At 39.7% G+C, this 15,326-nt stretch overlaps 1 protein-coding gene across 1 annotated transcript in view; it reads left to right on the top strand.

Annotated features, from left to right (window-relative positions):
* Positions 1-15,326, top strand: part of LOC121323936 (netrin receptor UNC5A-like) — a 110,372-nt gene that overhangs the window by 53,409 nt on the left and 41,637 nt on the right. The window contains exon 2 of the mRNA XM_041265272.1: positions 13,435-13,656. Coding sequence (XP_041121206.1) covers positions 13,435-13,656 — 222 coding nt within the window. The remainder of the gene's footprint in view (positions 1-13,434; positions 13,657-15,326) is intronic.

Raw genomic sequence — 15,326 nt, 5'->3', positions numbered from 1 at the left:
GGGGCTGAGTAGGAGGGGCAGAAAGGTTTACAGAACACTCTCCTATATGCACTGTTTTATCCGGACGTGGAATTTACAGGCGGCCATTGCATTGACATTAAAACAATTCAGCTAATTAAACATGCTCTTGAGGATTAATTGGTTGTTGTGCTGTGATGTTTTTAAAAGCAGTGTGCATTCCTAACCGTACAGTATGTGGTAGTCTAACAGATAAAGTGCTAAGAATACCCTGCCCTGAGTGGGGCTGTGGGCTTGCAGAGGCTTTTAGTTTTTGCATGTGTTCTGTAGTTTGTACGTACACAAAACATCAATCTAGTCCATTAGAACGTAGTAAAAGGGTCTAATATCTTATGACATATCAACATCAAAATTTCGTGTTACGTCAATGCAACTTGACTATAACCATAAATCGAGTGAAAAACCCGAATAAATCATTTGTCATTGTTTGTTTGTTTGTTTATTTATTTATTCATACATACATTTGTTAGCTTGTTTTAATGATTCGCTTGACGAAAACCTGCTGGGACTCAAGGTTTAAAATACCAAGACATTGTACTTTTGAAAAAAAAAAAAAAAGAGTAACATATTAATATCTGCAAACGTACACACAATTGGGTGATTACATAACTAAACACAGATATTAATGTGACTACACATTCTTTTGAAGAAGAAGAAAGGGTAAAAGTCTTATATGTAGTTTGAAAATGAACCTTTGTTTTTTGTGGTTACAATTCAATTTTGAGAGAGAGAGAGAGAGAGAGAGAGAGAGAGAGAGAGAGAGAGAGAGAGAGAGAGAGAGAAATCTTCAAGATTTGTCATTTATATCCTTGATCTACCTGCCAGCATGGTGTGGGAATTTATCCAGTCCGTAATTGGTGATATAGAAACAATAGGCACTCATATGAAAATCAAAACTAATAAATTTGCACACCACTGTATCTAAACCCACTTGCAATTGTATGCATACATCCTTGACATGAACTCAACTCCAGTGTTGGATTCTTCTCCAATGGCCTCATGGATTAGACCAGTGTCTATGAGCCTTACCCATTCAGACCACAGGCTTAAAGGGCCAGGAAACTGTTTTATTTGACAAATAAACATCGCTCCGAGCTGGCTCCGTCGTGTACAGACTCCCTGCTCTGTCTCCCAGCTAGGAACAGCATGCTATCTCTTTATTAGCAAAGGACTGCGCTGTGAAGATAGAAATAGGAGCAGGTGCTGGGGGCACCGCTATTCGGATTTTATTTTTGTGCTTCTCTGTCCGCCAGGTTTCCAACATGCATTTTTCCTTTTAAATGTCATCCTTTAGATTTGCTATGTGCATAGTTGCTATAAATTACCTGTCAGTGGCATGACAGTTAAGCAAAATAAATAAGTTGAGTTTCACCGGCAAAAACATCTCGACCCTTAAAGATCGGGGGAGATAAACGTGTCCCAACCCAGTGAGCACTGGAAGAAGAAGAAAAAACTCCCTGTCATTCTCTACGGAATAGGATTTTATCAGCAGTAACTTGTCTTCTTGGCTAATTCATCAGAGGTATTAACAGCATAACTCTACGCTTCTGATTCCCTTGTCATCTTATCACTGGGATGAGATCAGCTCAAATAAAACTAAATAAGCTGCCCTTTCTTTTTTCTGTCAGTATGATGAAGGCTAGCACAGCTGCTGTCTGCATCTCTGGGTATAGAGCCCCTGCCTTGACACAGCAAGGGGTTAGCATGCATCAAGTAGGAAGCTTTGGTAGCACATCACAAAACTCTAGTGTTATTCCAGCTAGGAGACTAGAGACCATCTTTAGCAATGTCTCCCCTATCTCAGGAAGTGGAGTCATGCAGGTACCGCAAAGAAAATAGGTTTTCCCCGCAGGCCCACATGGTATGCACCGGTTGAAACACAAAATGCATGTTGTCTGTACAGTGGCTGTGCCAAGGAAAGTATAGACGAATAAAAGTAAACGCAACTGTTTTTCCTGATTGGCGTCACAAATACCACCGTGACTGTCATTTACTGTCCCGGATGTACCTTATTAGTGCAAAATATCTATCTGTGGAACAGGAAAACTATACATATTAAACTGTACTGTGTGTATTAAACTGTACTATGTGTATTAAACTCTACGTATTAAATGCACAACACCTTCCTGTTCCAGGAGATCACAAGAAGGATTAAAAACAGGAACTCTGTTCTTAAATGATCCGTTATAAGTGGAGTGCACCTGTATTTCAAATCAGGTTTGTTCCATCCTTGGAGAAACAAACATTCTCAGTTAATGACGCTGTTAATAGTAATGGTTCATACGAAAAAGAATTGAGCAGTTTTGGACAGAGGCGGCTCTTTTATTTTATTTTTTGCGAACCAAGATATGATGGCTTCTTTCAGCCTAGCTCCTCAGCTTGTGGTACAGCTTTATCAGGTGTTGGCAATAGAGGTGAGGAGACAGGCTCTTTGCAGTCACTAAGCAGGACATGTTTTCATCAGCTAGATTAATGAACCATGGACAGTACTGTATAATCTCCTCAAGCTTAGCTTTTTAACCTCCAAGCCATGATGCCTTTGTGAACCATTATATTTGAAATCCATCAGTTAAATGAAAGTAAAAAAAAAAAAAAAAAAAAGCAAAAGCAAACAAAAAAAAAATCAGATCTGCAGCGTTGGCAGTATACAGTACCTGCTGAGTGCTCGCTTACCTTGTGGACATGTAAATGCCCCCATTCTGTTTGCTGCTAATGGAAACTGTAACCATTAAAAATAGAACAGGGATTGATTGCTGTTATGAGGGTGGGTGGTTTTTTTTGGGGTGGGGTGGGTGGTGGTGGTGGGGGGGGGGGGGGGGGGGGCATGTCAGTCAGTATGTTGCAGCCTGGCGAGTTGCCCCCGAAACCCTGCACGATGCTTCACTGTGCCAGCTAGCTACATGCCAATATCACTGCCCCCGTGGGCTGTCTTGTGAATGCCAGACTCCGCAGAGTGCTGAATATCACTGGATAACATACAGGCAGGAGGTAGCATTTAAAACGCAAGTTCAGGACCCCTCTGAGAGGCAGTATTTTAGTTTATTTTCACTAAAGCTGCTGCAGCACCAGGTTGTTTTCTATTCAGGGTGTGTTTGTGAGAGCTTGGAGGCAGTGTGTCTCAGTGATTGAAGCTGGGGAGCTGGAGCTGGATCACATTTTATTATACCTGCTTGTTAAAAACAAAATGTCCTTCACCCTGTAGTATACATGGGCTGATCCTGATCTAGATAGAATATCTACATTTAAATATATAAATGTGTTTATTCAATCAATTGTTTATTTATGTCTTTATTTAAGTTGCAAGATACATTGAAAAATTTGATTTTGTTGTACAAGTTTGCCACTGGTAAACAAACCAACACATTGTTAGCAGTCTTTAGTTCTCTCATTAGAGGGAGAGGGGAGCTGACGTCGTTTGTACCTTTGAGAGTCCGGGGACCCCAAAATCCAGTGAAGGCATGGTCCGAAATCAATACCAACACATTGTTTGTAGCTGCCTCATTTGGTAGAGGGGGAGGAAGGGTTGGTTTTTTTGGTTGTGTAGAAAACTTGATTCCAGTGAAAAGCATTGAGTGAACTTTATTTTTTGCTTGTATATACTGTCCTATTTTTTTTGAACCAGTCTGTCACTGGCCTCTATCCACTCGCCATATATATATATATACATAGATATGCAAGTATATATATATATATATATATATAGGCAGGAAAGGCAGTAGCTGATATATATATAAGGAGGACCATGTTTGCGGTCCTGCATCCAGACGGCATGCCAGCCGGCAATGTGTCTACCCTGGGCATCATCCATCCCACTTATTTATTGGCCCTCCACATTCTCCTTCTTGTGATCAACACGCTGCAGTCATAGATAGATAAATCTGTAAACAACTGAGATAAATATCATGAAGGTCTCTAAGTATTCTTGATTACTCTGCCAACATCGATTGGGTGTCATTTTAATGATCCTGTCTAAACATCATCATCTTATTTATTGCAGACCATTTTTACACTTGGGCTATCCCAGATTAATCCTTCTTGTGATCTCCTGCTAGCAGAATTCTAAATAAATCTGTAAAATAAAATAAAATACAAATTATGATAAAAAGGCAAAAGACCTAATTGGAACAGATTAATCTGAGTGTGTAGTTGTGCTGTTGCTGCCAGATAGCGACGGTGTGCCAACATGTTTGTCATGCCAGCACAAGAGACAGTGGGATGCCTGGGACAATTGGGACAATGCTTCAAGTTATCTGAGTGAGCTTTCACAGAGGCAGGTGACGGGAAAGGTGGATTTGCAGAGAGAGGCTGTGATGAAGCATTGCATCTTTTTAGTCTCTTGTGTGATATTTCAGCCAGGAAGGCAGTCCTTCCTTATGAAGGTGATAGGCTATTGGTGAGGACCCAAAGGGAGGTGCCAGGGATTGAGAAGTCAGTGATGGGATGTGCAGATACTGTTTTGTTGGTTTGTTTTTGTTTTTTGCTCAGTACAACAGATATTTTCTTGAGTTTTTAATTGCATTATCTTGTGTGTGTGTGTGTGTGTGTGTGTGTGTGTGTGTGTGTGTGTGTGTGTGTGTGTGTGTGTGTGTGTATGTGTATGCATCCACAGATGGTTATAAAATGGAGAGACTCATTCCTGTGATTTAAAGTTTATTTTTTGTTTTGCATCACAATGAAGGTATACTTTTCAGTACTGGCACCCATTCATTTATTATTATTATTATTATTATTATTATTATTATTATTATTATTATTATTATTATTATTATTATAGTATTATTTTGTTTATTTATTTCTACAGTACCTGGTAAACAAAAGACATAAATCTATTAATACACTCACAGACACTCACAGTTTTTAAAGCACTTCAATTTAATAGTATACCACTTGCTTTATGAGGCTTGGTGTTACTGTAGCTGCTCTGGAAAAGTAAAGCCCTGTGTCATTGTCAAAAGCATGTTGCTTGTCAAAGGCAAGGGGCTGTTTTGTGTGGATGAGTGCGGCCCCCTGTCCACAGGGATTGCATGCTGGCTGTTGGGAAGGGCAGTCTTATTTAGTGCTCAGGAAAAGTGACAGACTGATGGAGTTGGAAATTGAAAGCCCTTTTCCACTGAACGGCTCAGTGCACTGATTTGAGGTGCTAATGGACACTGAGTGACTGCTCCTGCATGGACTGGAGTGAACTGCCCCGCTTTACAAACGACTCACAACTCTTTTTTTTTACAAGGCTGTGAATTACTGAACAGCGTACAGCCTGTATATTGCTGATTTGATAAAAGAAGCCCAGTTAATCAGGTACCTCACTGACATTGTGTTCTCATCAGGCTGCCAAATCCCGTTGAGCTAAAGATGTTTTTTATATCCTCTGTGTCCTTTTAAGAATGTATTGCCTGTCCATCGTGGTCTCCATACCGAGGATTCACCAAGTCCATCCTGTTCTTGTGAATCAGCTTTCCACGAGCATTCAAGACATGGATTACAGTATATTATAGTACTGTGAAATACGAGTTACACATGGCTATCATTACAGTCCATATCCATCTGAATAGATCCGTGAGTAATGTTTTAAAGAAGACCCTGTAAAAGAACTGGTTTCTCTGAGTGTGGGATGCCCCTGGCAGTCTTGAACATGTTGGTACAGTCAAGTGCCTATAGAAACCTGTGTACAACGTCGGCTGCTTGCATGTGTCTGTATGGGAAGTGTTAACTCCCTCGAAGTCCCTAATGAGCCAGTGTCTGTGCCTCATTGCTCCCTATGACCAACATCCAAACTTTCTGTTATTTCAAAACCACAGCAGAACACTTGCTGTAAGCAATAAGTAACTGGATATTAAAGAAACAATGGAAAAAGTGCAGGTGTGAAAACAGCATTTCCACAAGCCAGCTCAGATTACTTGTAGATTTCCATCGCTTACCTAGTCATCCTGTTTCCACCCACTGGGGCTGTGTTTGATGGTAATGCTATTCATTGAATGCCAGCTTGCTGGGAGCTATAATGCAGTCTTGCAGGGTAGAGGTGTGCCATGGCTCTTACCATCGCCTCAGGACACGCGACTAAAAGGATGACATTTTGTGGAACAATTATTAAAGCCTCCAGCATGCTTTTAGTATGCGGACTACTATGCCACAGCCCATAATGTTCTTCCCAGGATCATAGTGTCTTGACATCTGTATAAATGTATAACATTACCTTAATCCTGAGGTGTGGTTGCAGTAGATTTCCACACAAGAGCACAGTGAAGTATAAGACGGGTAAGGAACCGTTTCCCTGGACTGTATCCAGAGATAAGACTTGGCTCTATTTTCATTCAGATGAATTGTATGGTGTGATTTACATTGAAGATGCTGGTTATAGACATTGTGGCTAGTAGATGAGGGAGAGAGGTAAGATTTCCATTACATGAGAGTAGGTGTTGAACTTCATGCTGATTTGAACTCGGCTCTTGCCAAGATAAGCACTAAATAAGACGTAGCTTTGCAGTAAACTAATGTGATCCATCTGCATCTCCATCCATTTGCGTTGTTTTCCATCTGATGATGTAGGGATCAGCTCATTGTGCCTCCCCAGCGCATCAACACACACAATGGCTGCGATGCTGGCTCCGGGGATCAACCACAGTGCAGTCTCCCCAGCGCATCAGCATGAGAAACGTCTGGATTGAGCTAAGTAGGGTACATCTCTGGGGTCTTCAAGTGGGCACCTTCCATTCTCTGTGTTTCGTTGACTAGCCCACGACACCTCAAGAGGGCTCAACAGTGATTCTGGTGTCCCAGCATCACCCCCCTCCCCCCCCCCCCCCCCACTCAGCTCAGCCCAGCTTACTTACCTGCACATCAGCATTGCTTTCTTTCTATTGTGCTTGAGATCCCCATCCAGAATCTTTCTGTTTTAGGTTCTGTGGTGATGGGAGAACATCATATGCTGATCTGATGAGGAAACTGATCCTGCTCTGTTCCATTGGCCACAGGTCTTGCCAGCCGATCTTGCATTGTTCCACACTCTCCCATCTCATCCATTCTCCCTGCTTGGCCTGGGAAATGACCTTTACACACCTGATCCTTTCCTCCTGCTTTTGCACCTCATTGACTACCAGCTTCCTCCGTTAAGCTTGGGTTGCCTTTTGCAATGTAGGAGGAGATGAACTGAGACCAAAACCTCCTTTTCCATGCTGAACTTGCCCCATAATATCTCTGATTCGAAGGGCAGCCTTAGCATCTTCCACAGCTTTCTTTGCCGTCCATTTTCTTCCAATTTTTAACACAGGTGTTGCCTCCCTTACACATTTGTCTCGTGAATCTACTTATGTCATTTCCAGTCAGACTTTGGCGCACTTAAACTCCTCGGTTAGAGCAGAGATTGGTAGCTGCAGTATTCCTTTACCATAAAGTCCCACTCTGCTGAGGCAGTTTCCAGCTTCTCAACTGTTGTCAAGGAAACCTCGTACACAGTCAGTGGCCACAGCAGTCTTGGCAGTAGACCAAACTGAAAGCACCAGAGTTTCAGTTTGCCTGGTAAAGCGCTGCTGTCTATGTTGTTCAACCCTTCTACTGCTTGCTGTCTGACTTCTCCCACATGAACTGTGTCCTTTAGATCCCCGTCGTACCATCTCCCTAGACTTTTCACTAGCTTCTCGCACACTGTTGGTGTTGCTTCACCATTAATGTAGAACCTTTTATCTACTACTTTGCCTTTAATTATAGAGATGCTCCTTGATTTAGTGGGCTTGAATTTCATTCGTGCCCATTCAGTGTTATTGGTTAATTTGCCCAATAACCGATTAGTGACAGGCTACAGTTGTAGTCATTGTTGTCATGTCATCCATGTATGCTCAAATTGGTGGGAGTCGCATTCCAGAAGCCAAGCACTCTCCTCCCACTACCCATTTTGATGCCCTAATAATTACTTCCATTGCCATTCTAAAAGCCAGTGGAGAAATGGTACATCCTGCCATTATTCCAACTTCTAGTCATTGCCATGTAGTGCTGAATTCTGAAGTTGAAAAACTAAATTGCAAATTTCCAAAGTAGGCAGATTCATTGACTCTTAATCATTGCAAGACTGAGGCAGGCCATTAAATTAACACCAACTTGTTTATGATGTGTGTGTCTGTATAATGTGTGTGTGTGTTTTTTTATGTTTGTTTTTGTTTAGTTTTTTACAAAGGAGCTTGCATATTTATTATTATTATTATTATTATTATTATTATTATTATTATTATTATTATTATTATTATTTGTACTGTTATTATTATAGCATCTCTTTTGAAACTCATGGCAGTGCAGGCAGTGCAAAAAGTAAAACTACAAATTGACTGAAATAAAAAACAAAAAAATCCATAGATTTGCAGAGATGCCAGACACTCCTCATTAGTTATTTTCACCTTTGAACTTTTACACCCATTAACGAGGAGCAGAGCAGCATTCAAAGGAGTTCTTGATTCAGCCATGTGTCAAATCCAGCAAGGCCTGAAGCAATGAGACTCGCAACACTTTACAACCAGCAGCGGCCCCTGTGAAGAGGGAGTTGTTAAAGGAAATGAGAGTTGACTTTATCACTGGCCAATTTCTTCTCTAGATGACTTGACAATACCTCACTGGAATTCATTAGGCTATACTGTAACATTTTCCCTCATATGGAATTGCATTTGATTTTCAGTGACCTGAAGTGTTAGTATGTAGTGGGGTCCTCGTCAACACTGAAACAATTTCACTGTAGATAGCTGCACCTGAAACGTAGCGATGACAGTACATGCATTTTGTAATGTATGGATTTGTATGGTTTATTTTATGTATTTTTATATATTGTGGTGCTTCAGATATATGTGATTATTAATATGAAGAGTTGATACTGTTTATTAACTATTCTACTTAGACTCAAGCTTTAAATACGTTGATAATCTATTGAAAACCTCAACAAAAACACTTTGACATAAAACAGAAGAAAGTGAAGAAAGACAGTTTCAAGCCAGAAGTAGCAGAAATCCATTAAGAATCCATTTACAAAGCAAGTATTTGTAATACAAATGCCATTGTGGTTTTGTTGTTAAATCACTGGAATATGAAATGGTTTAATATTCTGGACAGCAATTTTAATTAAATGAATTGCTAAAGACATTGTAAAGTGATGATGGTGTAATAAAACCCATGTTATAGCTGTCATTCATCATTGTGATGTAAATTATTCCTGGCGATTGCTCACTGATGCTTCCCTGCAGGGACGCGCTGCAGATCAAACATTTTAATTGGCTCAGAAAGGGCTAGAAAGACGAACATCTTCTCCACTTACATTTATTTTTCTCGCTTTCCATTTTAACTGTTTTAAAATAAATAAATAAGGTTATCCTGTAATGGCAGATGAATCTTTTTTTGCATGAAATGGAACCAAGAAGAGGCAAAACAAAACAGTTTTTGATGAAAAGGGTTGAGGGTTGTATCCTATAGTGGTTTGGATACAGGAAAATCTAAATATAATCATATCTTAAAGAGCCTGAAAATCACAAACACAACTTAAATAAAATGTAAAACATGAATGCCACCTTTAAACAGTTTTGTTTGCTAAAACTTGAAAGCTAGCTACCTGTACTGACAAAAGGACACACAAGTCACCTGGCTGGGAATGTTCTCAGTTCAAATCCCCATCCCACTTTAATTGTACACATCCCTAAAAACCTACAGGTTGCATCTCTGTGCATCTGCCCTACTTACAAATCTTTTAAAATACAGGTCAATCAAACTGTTAGGTTGTCCAAGCCAAGGCAGTGGACAGCATCACAGTTTTAAACTGTTTAGAGAGGCTGAGCCCTTTTGATCCAATTCACCTTCACGACAAAAACTCAAGGTGACTAAGTACAACTCTGCATCTTAAAACTTAATGGGCATTAGCGAGCCATTATCATGCTTCCGGATTTTCAATTACATTTTGAAATCGTGCAGATGCTCATCGTTCAGCTGTCAGGGTGCCTGCAAAAAACATTATTCTAAATAATATTAATAAAAAGATTAAATTTGTCTCTTTCCATTTCACTGCTCCACAAAATATAATAGGGAGAACTGCATCAGGCTTGTGAGAAGTGATAGATGTCCCTCATCCGACACAGAACATTTAGTTTTCATTAAGAGTTAAACGTGTACATGATACATTAGCAGAGGTTCAGTGCCTGCCACCGCCAGCTCCCTGTATTTCACTCTGATGAATTAGCGAACCTAGCGCGGGCAAGGAGATGACAAAGGAAGTTGGAAAGATGACACACGCATTGCCAGCCAGCTAATGTCTTTGTGTAGGATGCCGTTCTAGCGCTTGCTAATATTTCCCTCCACCCAGACTGATCTCCCAAAGTGAACAGCTGCAGAAGTGAAGGTCAGGCAGAGCGGCACGCTTCCATTATTAAATAGGACGCTTCAATCATGAGGCTACGCCAGGACCAACACCAGAACTCCTCAATACTGGATTACAGGGAGTTATGTTTACATTAAGATATTCAGTATGTGTGTGTATGTATTTTACTCCCCACCCCCCACCACAGAGGACCTTTCTGGTTTGGGAGGAACCATATTTCAGGGATGGAAATCAGACTATTGCATAGCAGTTTCACCCATTCTCAGCTTGGTTAGAGGTGTGTCTTATTAAACTAATTTTAAAACCAGAAGCAGATCAAACTGCCATGCAATGGGAATCTTCTTTCCATCCCTGTATTTGACTTTTCTCAACACTACTGGTTAAAGTTGCCTTGACTAGCTAATTGTATGCATTAAACAAGATGATCGTTTAGTCTTCATTCATTGTCCTCTTTCACGGTTCTGTTAAGCCTTGGTTTTTTAGTTGGCTGCAGCTACAACCGCTTTGGCTCTTCTTTGCATGCTGTGAGTTATCCTTCACTACTCCAGTTCAGTTCACGGTGAGCATGGGAATGGGCTGAGATTGGAGCCATTGTCTTAGCCAGGATTTGATCTTGCTTGTCCTAGATTTAAAGGGCATAGTAAATGCAAGTCCTTGGAGAGCCAGTGTCACAGATTGCTAATGTTCTTAAAGAAAGAAAAAAAAAACTGTACAACAAAAATGACATGTTGACAGACCACCAGGCTTAGCCTGCCACATTTGCTCAGTCACTTTTAGTGAAGCAAAAAATATAAATACACTCCTGGAATTCCCGACAGAGGCATGTAGTGTACATTGTTTTATTTTTTATTGCCACAGTACTTACCAAATCGTATTGGTTGGGGGCCTGAATTGTGCAAACAAAAGTGAAGTTTTTAAAGAATACACAAGCTTTAATATCCTACAGACTCTCGGGATTGTCTGTTGTATAGAAATTATTTCTAAGATTTCGAACACACAGGGAATGGAAAAAACACTTTTAATTTTTTTTTTGTTGTTATGACAACAAAAGTACCCAGAATGCTCTGTGTCTGACACATACAGACTTCTCCATAAACCACTGTGAAAAAAAGAAGGAAAACTGGAGGAGGGTCACCTGGATCATCAGTTGTGTTGCACGCCGGTGATCTTGCACATCTCGGATGTTTGTGTGTGTGTGTTTGTTTGTCCTTTGATTAATAGCATCCCTTTGTGATGATGCATATTGTGCTGCAGTCTCCTACAGAGACAGTGATGGCATCAGGCAATAGAGCTATATGTTTGTCTCAGAGATATGACATTCGCAAGACTTACAATATTTCATCATTGGCTAAACCCTACTGCAAAGCCGTACACGCATGCGTTCTGTACCACTGTGGAGACAGATTGACCAATGATCTATTGTTGGCTGCTGGCCCTGGTTATGCATCTGATTGACACCTGGTTGGGTAGATAGATGGATGACAGTTTCATCCACAGTTAATGCATTTCTTTCTGCAGAGAAATCTGATCGACGGGCGCTGTCCCACTTAATCCAGCAGGATCAGCTGTTCTATGGCAAAACTGAGAATGTGGTGTTTTGATAAACAGAATGTGCTTGGAGTGTGTCATTTTCATTGTTTGTAGCTATACAGGCAATGGGGGCTTATGGAAATGTATCAATCCCTTTGTGAGTTATACATGTAACAAAACAACTGAAGAACATTGTTTCTCAAAATGGGATAAACATTTAAGATGTGCTAATCTTCGCTGACAACTTGGCCAGACATACAGTACCTTTACCGGTCTTGAAAACATACTGTTCACGTGGACAAATCTCACCAAAAAAGATGAATTAAAGACTTGTTAAGACTTACATGTGAAATGTCCTTGGTATGGATGAAAGACACAGAGCTGTCACAAGGGACAGTTAGTAAGACTTGATTCTAAACCAGGTTTGTATTCATGTTTACAACCTGTTTCTGAATCAATTTCTGTTTTGAGTTTTTATATTTTTGATATATATATATATATATATATATATATATATATATATATATATATATATATATATATATATACAGTGGCTTGCAAAAGTATTCAGACCCCTGACCAATTCTCTCATATTACTGAATTACAAATGGTACATTGAAATTTCGTTCTGTTCGATATTAGTCACTTTTTTTTATTTTTTTTAAAAATATTTCCCAACATAAAACCAATGTCACCTTACAATAATTGATTCTGAGTTTCAGTGTTTAAAAATAAAATATCAAACAGAACGAAATTTCAATGTACCATTTGTAATTCAGTAATATGAGAGAATTGGTCAGGGGTCTGAATACTTTTGCAAGCCACTGTGTGTGTGTGTGTGTGTGTGTGTGTGTGTGTGTGTGTGTGTGTGTGTATATATATATATATATATATATATATATATATATATATATATATATATATATATATATATATATATATATATATATATATATATATATATATATAAAATCTCTCTGATTCTTTGAGATTCTGATTTAAAAATTCCTTTAATAAAAATTCCTTTAACCCCGCCCATTTTAATACCTCTTTCTGAGGATACACTAAGCGATTTCCACAGAGACCAGCCACTTCCAAAGTTAAATGACAGGGCAGAGGCTTGGAAGGTAGGCTGACAACAGCATCCTGTCAACAAAGCATGAGCAAATAAATACATGATTAATGTAGGTAAAAAAAAAGAAAAACTAAAAATATCTACACAGTTTTGAAGTACTGTTTCTTCAAGTTACTATTGTGTAATTGGAGCTTAATTTTACACAACACAATCATTGGTAGAAGTAAAATAACCCAACACAACTGAGTTAGCAATGGATTTTGGAGGGTGTTCCATTGATTTTTTACATGTATGTCTGTCCAAGTGTTAGAATCTCCACCGGTACAGCATGGCTGGGTTGCAGTGTCCAACAAACAAACGACTATTGGAGGAAGTGGGTATGGCTGAATGTGCTGTGGTTTCTCTTCCTTGAGTGCTCGAGAATTATTCTCTGAAAGCTGCTGTGGCCTCATGGTGTTCTGTTTTCCCTTCCCAGATGCCCAGCATGTTGCCGCAGTAACCAACCCTCTCCCTGCTGCCTTCTCTGACCTCCTGCCTCACTTCCTGGTGGAGCCAGAGGATGTTTACATCATCAAGAACATGCCAGTGACCCTGACCTGCCGCTCCGCTCCCGCTACACAGATCTACTTCAAGTGTAATGGGGAGTGGGTTCACCAGGACAACCACATGATCGAGCGCTCCTTGGATCCCCCTACGGGTACAGGGCTGTGGGTGGGGGTGTGTGTGTGTGTGTATGGGTGTGGGTTGGCGATGCTCTGAGAAGCTGACTAGGTTTACCAGATTTCCACAGTGAAAAACCCAGCCTTTTTATTTATTTATTTATTTATTTATTTTTAAGCTGCTCAGCAATAGTTAAAATAAATATATAATAACACAGTCATAATTAGGAAATTTAAGATTGGGTGTGTAGATTTAAAGACGTCTGCCAAAATAAATAAATAAATATATATATATAATGTTTTAATCAGTTATAAAAACAGCCGTGTTAATCAAAGCACAATAGGGGCTAACTTAAAATGCTAACTTGGCTGGTTACAAAAAAACTAGCAATTTTAAACAAAATGTTAATTATTAAACACATAATCGGAATTATTAAACAAGCAATCTATAAGTTTAATTATTTTATTTTTGTGTAGTAAATTACTGTGCTGTCAACTTGCTGGGTACACGGCTACAGTTTTGTTCTGCTACAGATGTAAATACAAAATAGAAAAATCTGGATGATGTAACAATTTTTCTGTTTCTGACTGACAAAAAAAAAATGAATGCTGAAAAAGTCTGGTAATACTACTCATGTTCTTCATCATCAAATATGACAACTGAAACACAACTGCTGGAGAAAAAACGTCCTTCCTTTTGGCCGTCACTGGACTCCCTGTATCCTACCTCAAAATGTTATTTTACATTCCTGTTGCCAGAGACAATGCCGTTTTAAAGCTTCTTCACTCACAAAGATCAGCTCTGTCCCACTTGGTATGGCCCAACTGTACCGACTTGTGTCCGTTTCCACTGTGCAGACAATATAACAAGGTTATTTTGCAAGCAAATCCCGCTTAGTGCACTTGAGTCCCTGAGCTTTACATTTACACTTTGATAACTATTTCAAGTGGACTTCTTTTGGCAGAAGAAACCTTACATTGTTTCTGCCCTCCATCAATGTTAGTAATACTAACTTACTATTGGAATAGCTATATCGTATTAATGTCAGGGTAACAAAATAATAATTTCCAGTAGGTCAGAGCACATTTTCTTGAGCCCTGAGCCGTTTCTACTGCACATACCCTGTTTGTTTGTTCTGTATGCTCCGCAGAAAAGCTGTCCTCAAAATAGACGTGTCAGTTGCTGCTGAGCTGTGATACAGAATGAATGTGTGTGTTAGCCCCTCAACATCCCAGCACAACACGCTGCATCTAAACTCTCTGCAATGTCTGTCTTCAAGTACAGTGTTTGCTGTGCAATGTTGGAACCTTCACTGAACTAGCCCTAGAGGACTGGCCTTTGAGACCGCTGCTGCTTTAAGTGTGCCAAGCAACTGATAATGGGCAGGGAGAAGCCCTGAGGCAATGAAAGGAAGTATTTTAGCAGTGACTTACAAATATAGAAGCAGTAAGAAATGGTCGGCAAGTTGTTTAGTTGATAAACATTGCTTTCTTTTTTTTTTTTTTTTTTTTTTAATAGCCAACAATTACTGCCAAGGGTAATTGCAAACATCCGCACTTTTAATTGCCTCTTTACTCCCTTGCAGAGGAAAGGTGCGAGTTGTCAGAAGACAGAACTATTCTCAAATTTATATTTTAGATGGAGTATTTAAGGTGTTAGTACTAGGGGTGTTAATAGTTTAGAGTTTAACCAAGCTCTGTGTTGATA

This window comes from Polyodon spathula, chromosome 12 (assembly GCF_017654505.1).
Source record: "Polyodon spathula isolate WHYD16114869_AA chromosome 12, ASM1765450v1, whole genome shotgun sequence".
NCBI lineage: Eukaryota > Metazoa > Chordata > Actinopteri > Acipenseriformes > Polyodontidae > Polyodon > Polyodon spathula.
This window is presented reverse-complemented; position numbering and strand designations above follow the sequence as displayed.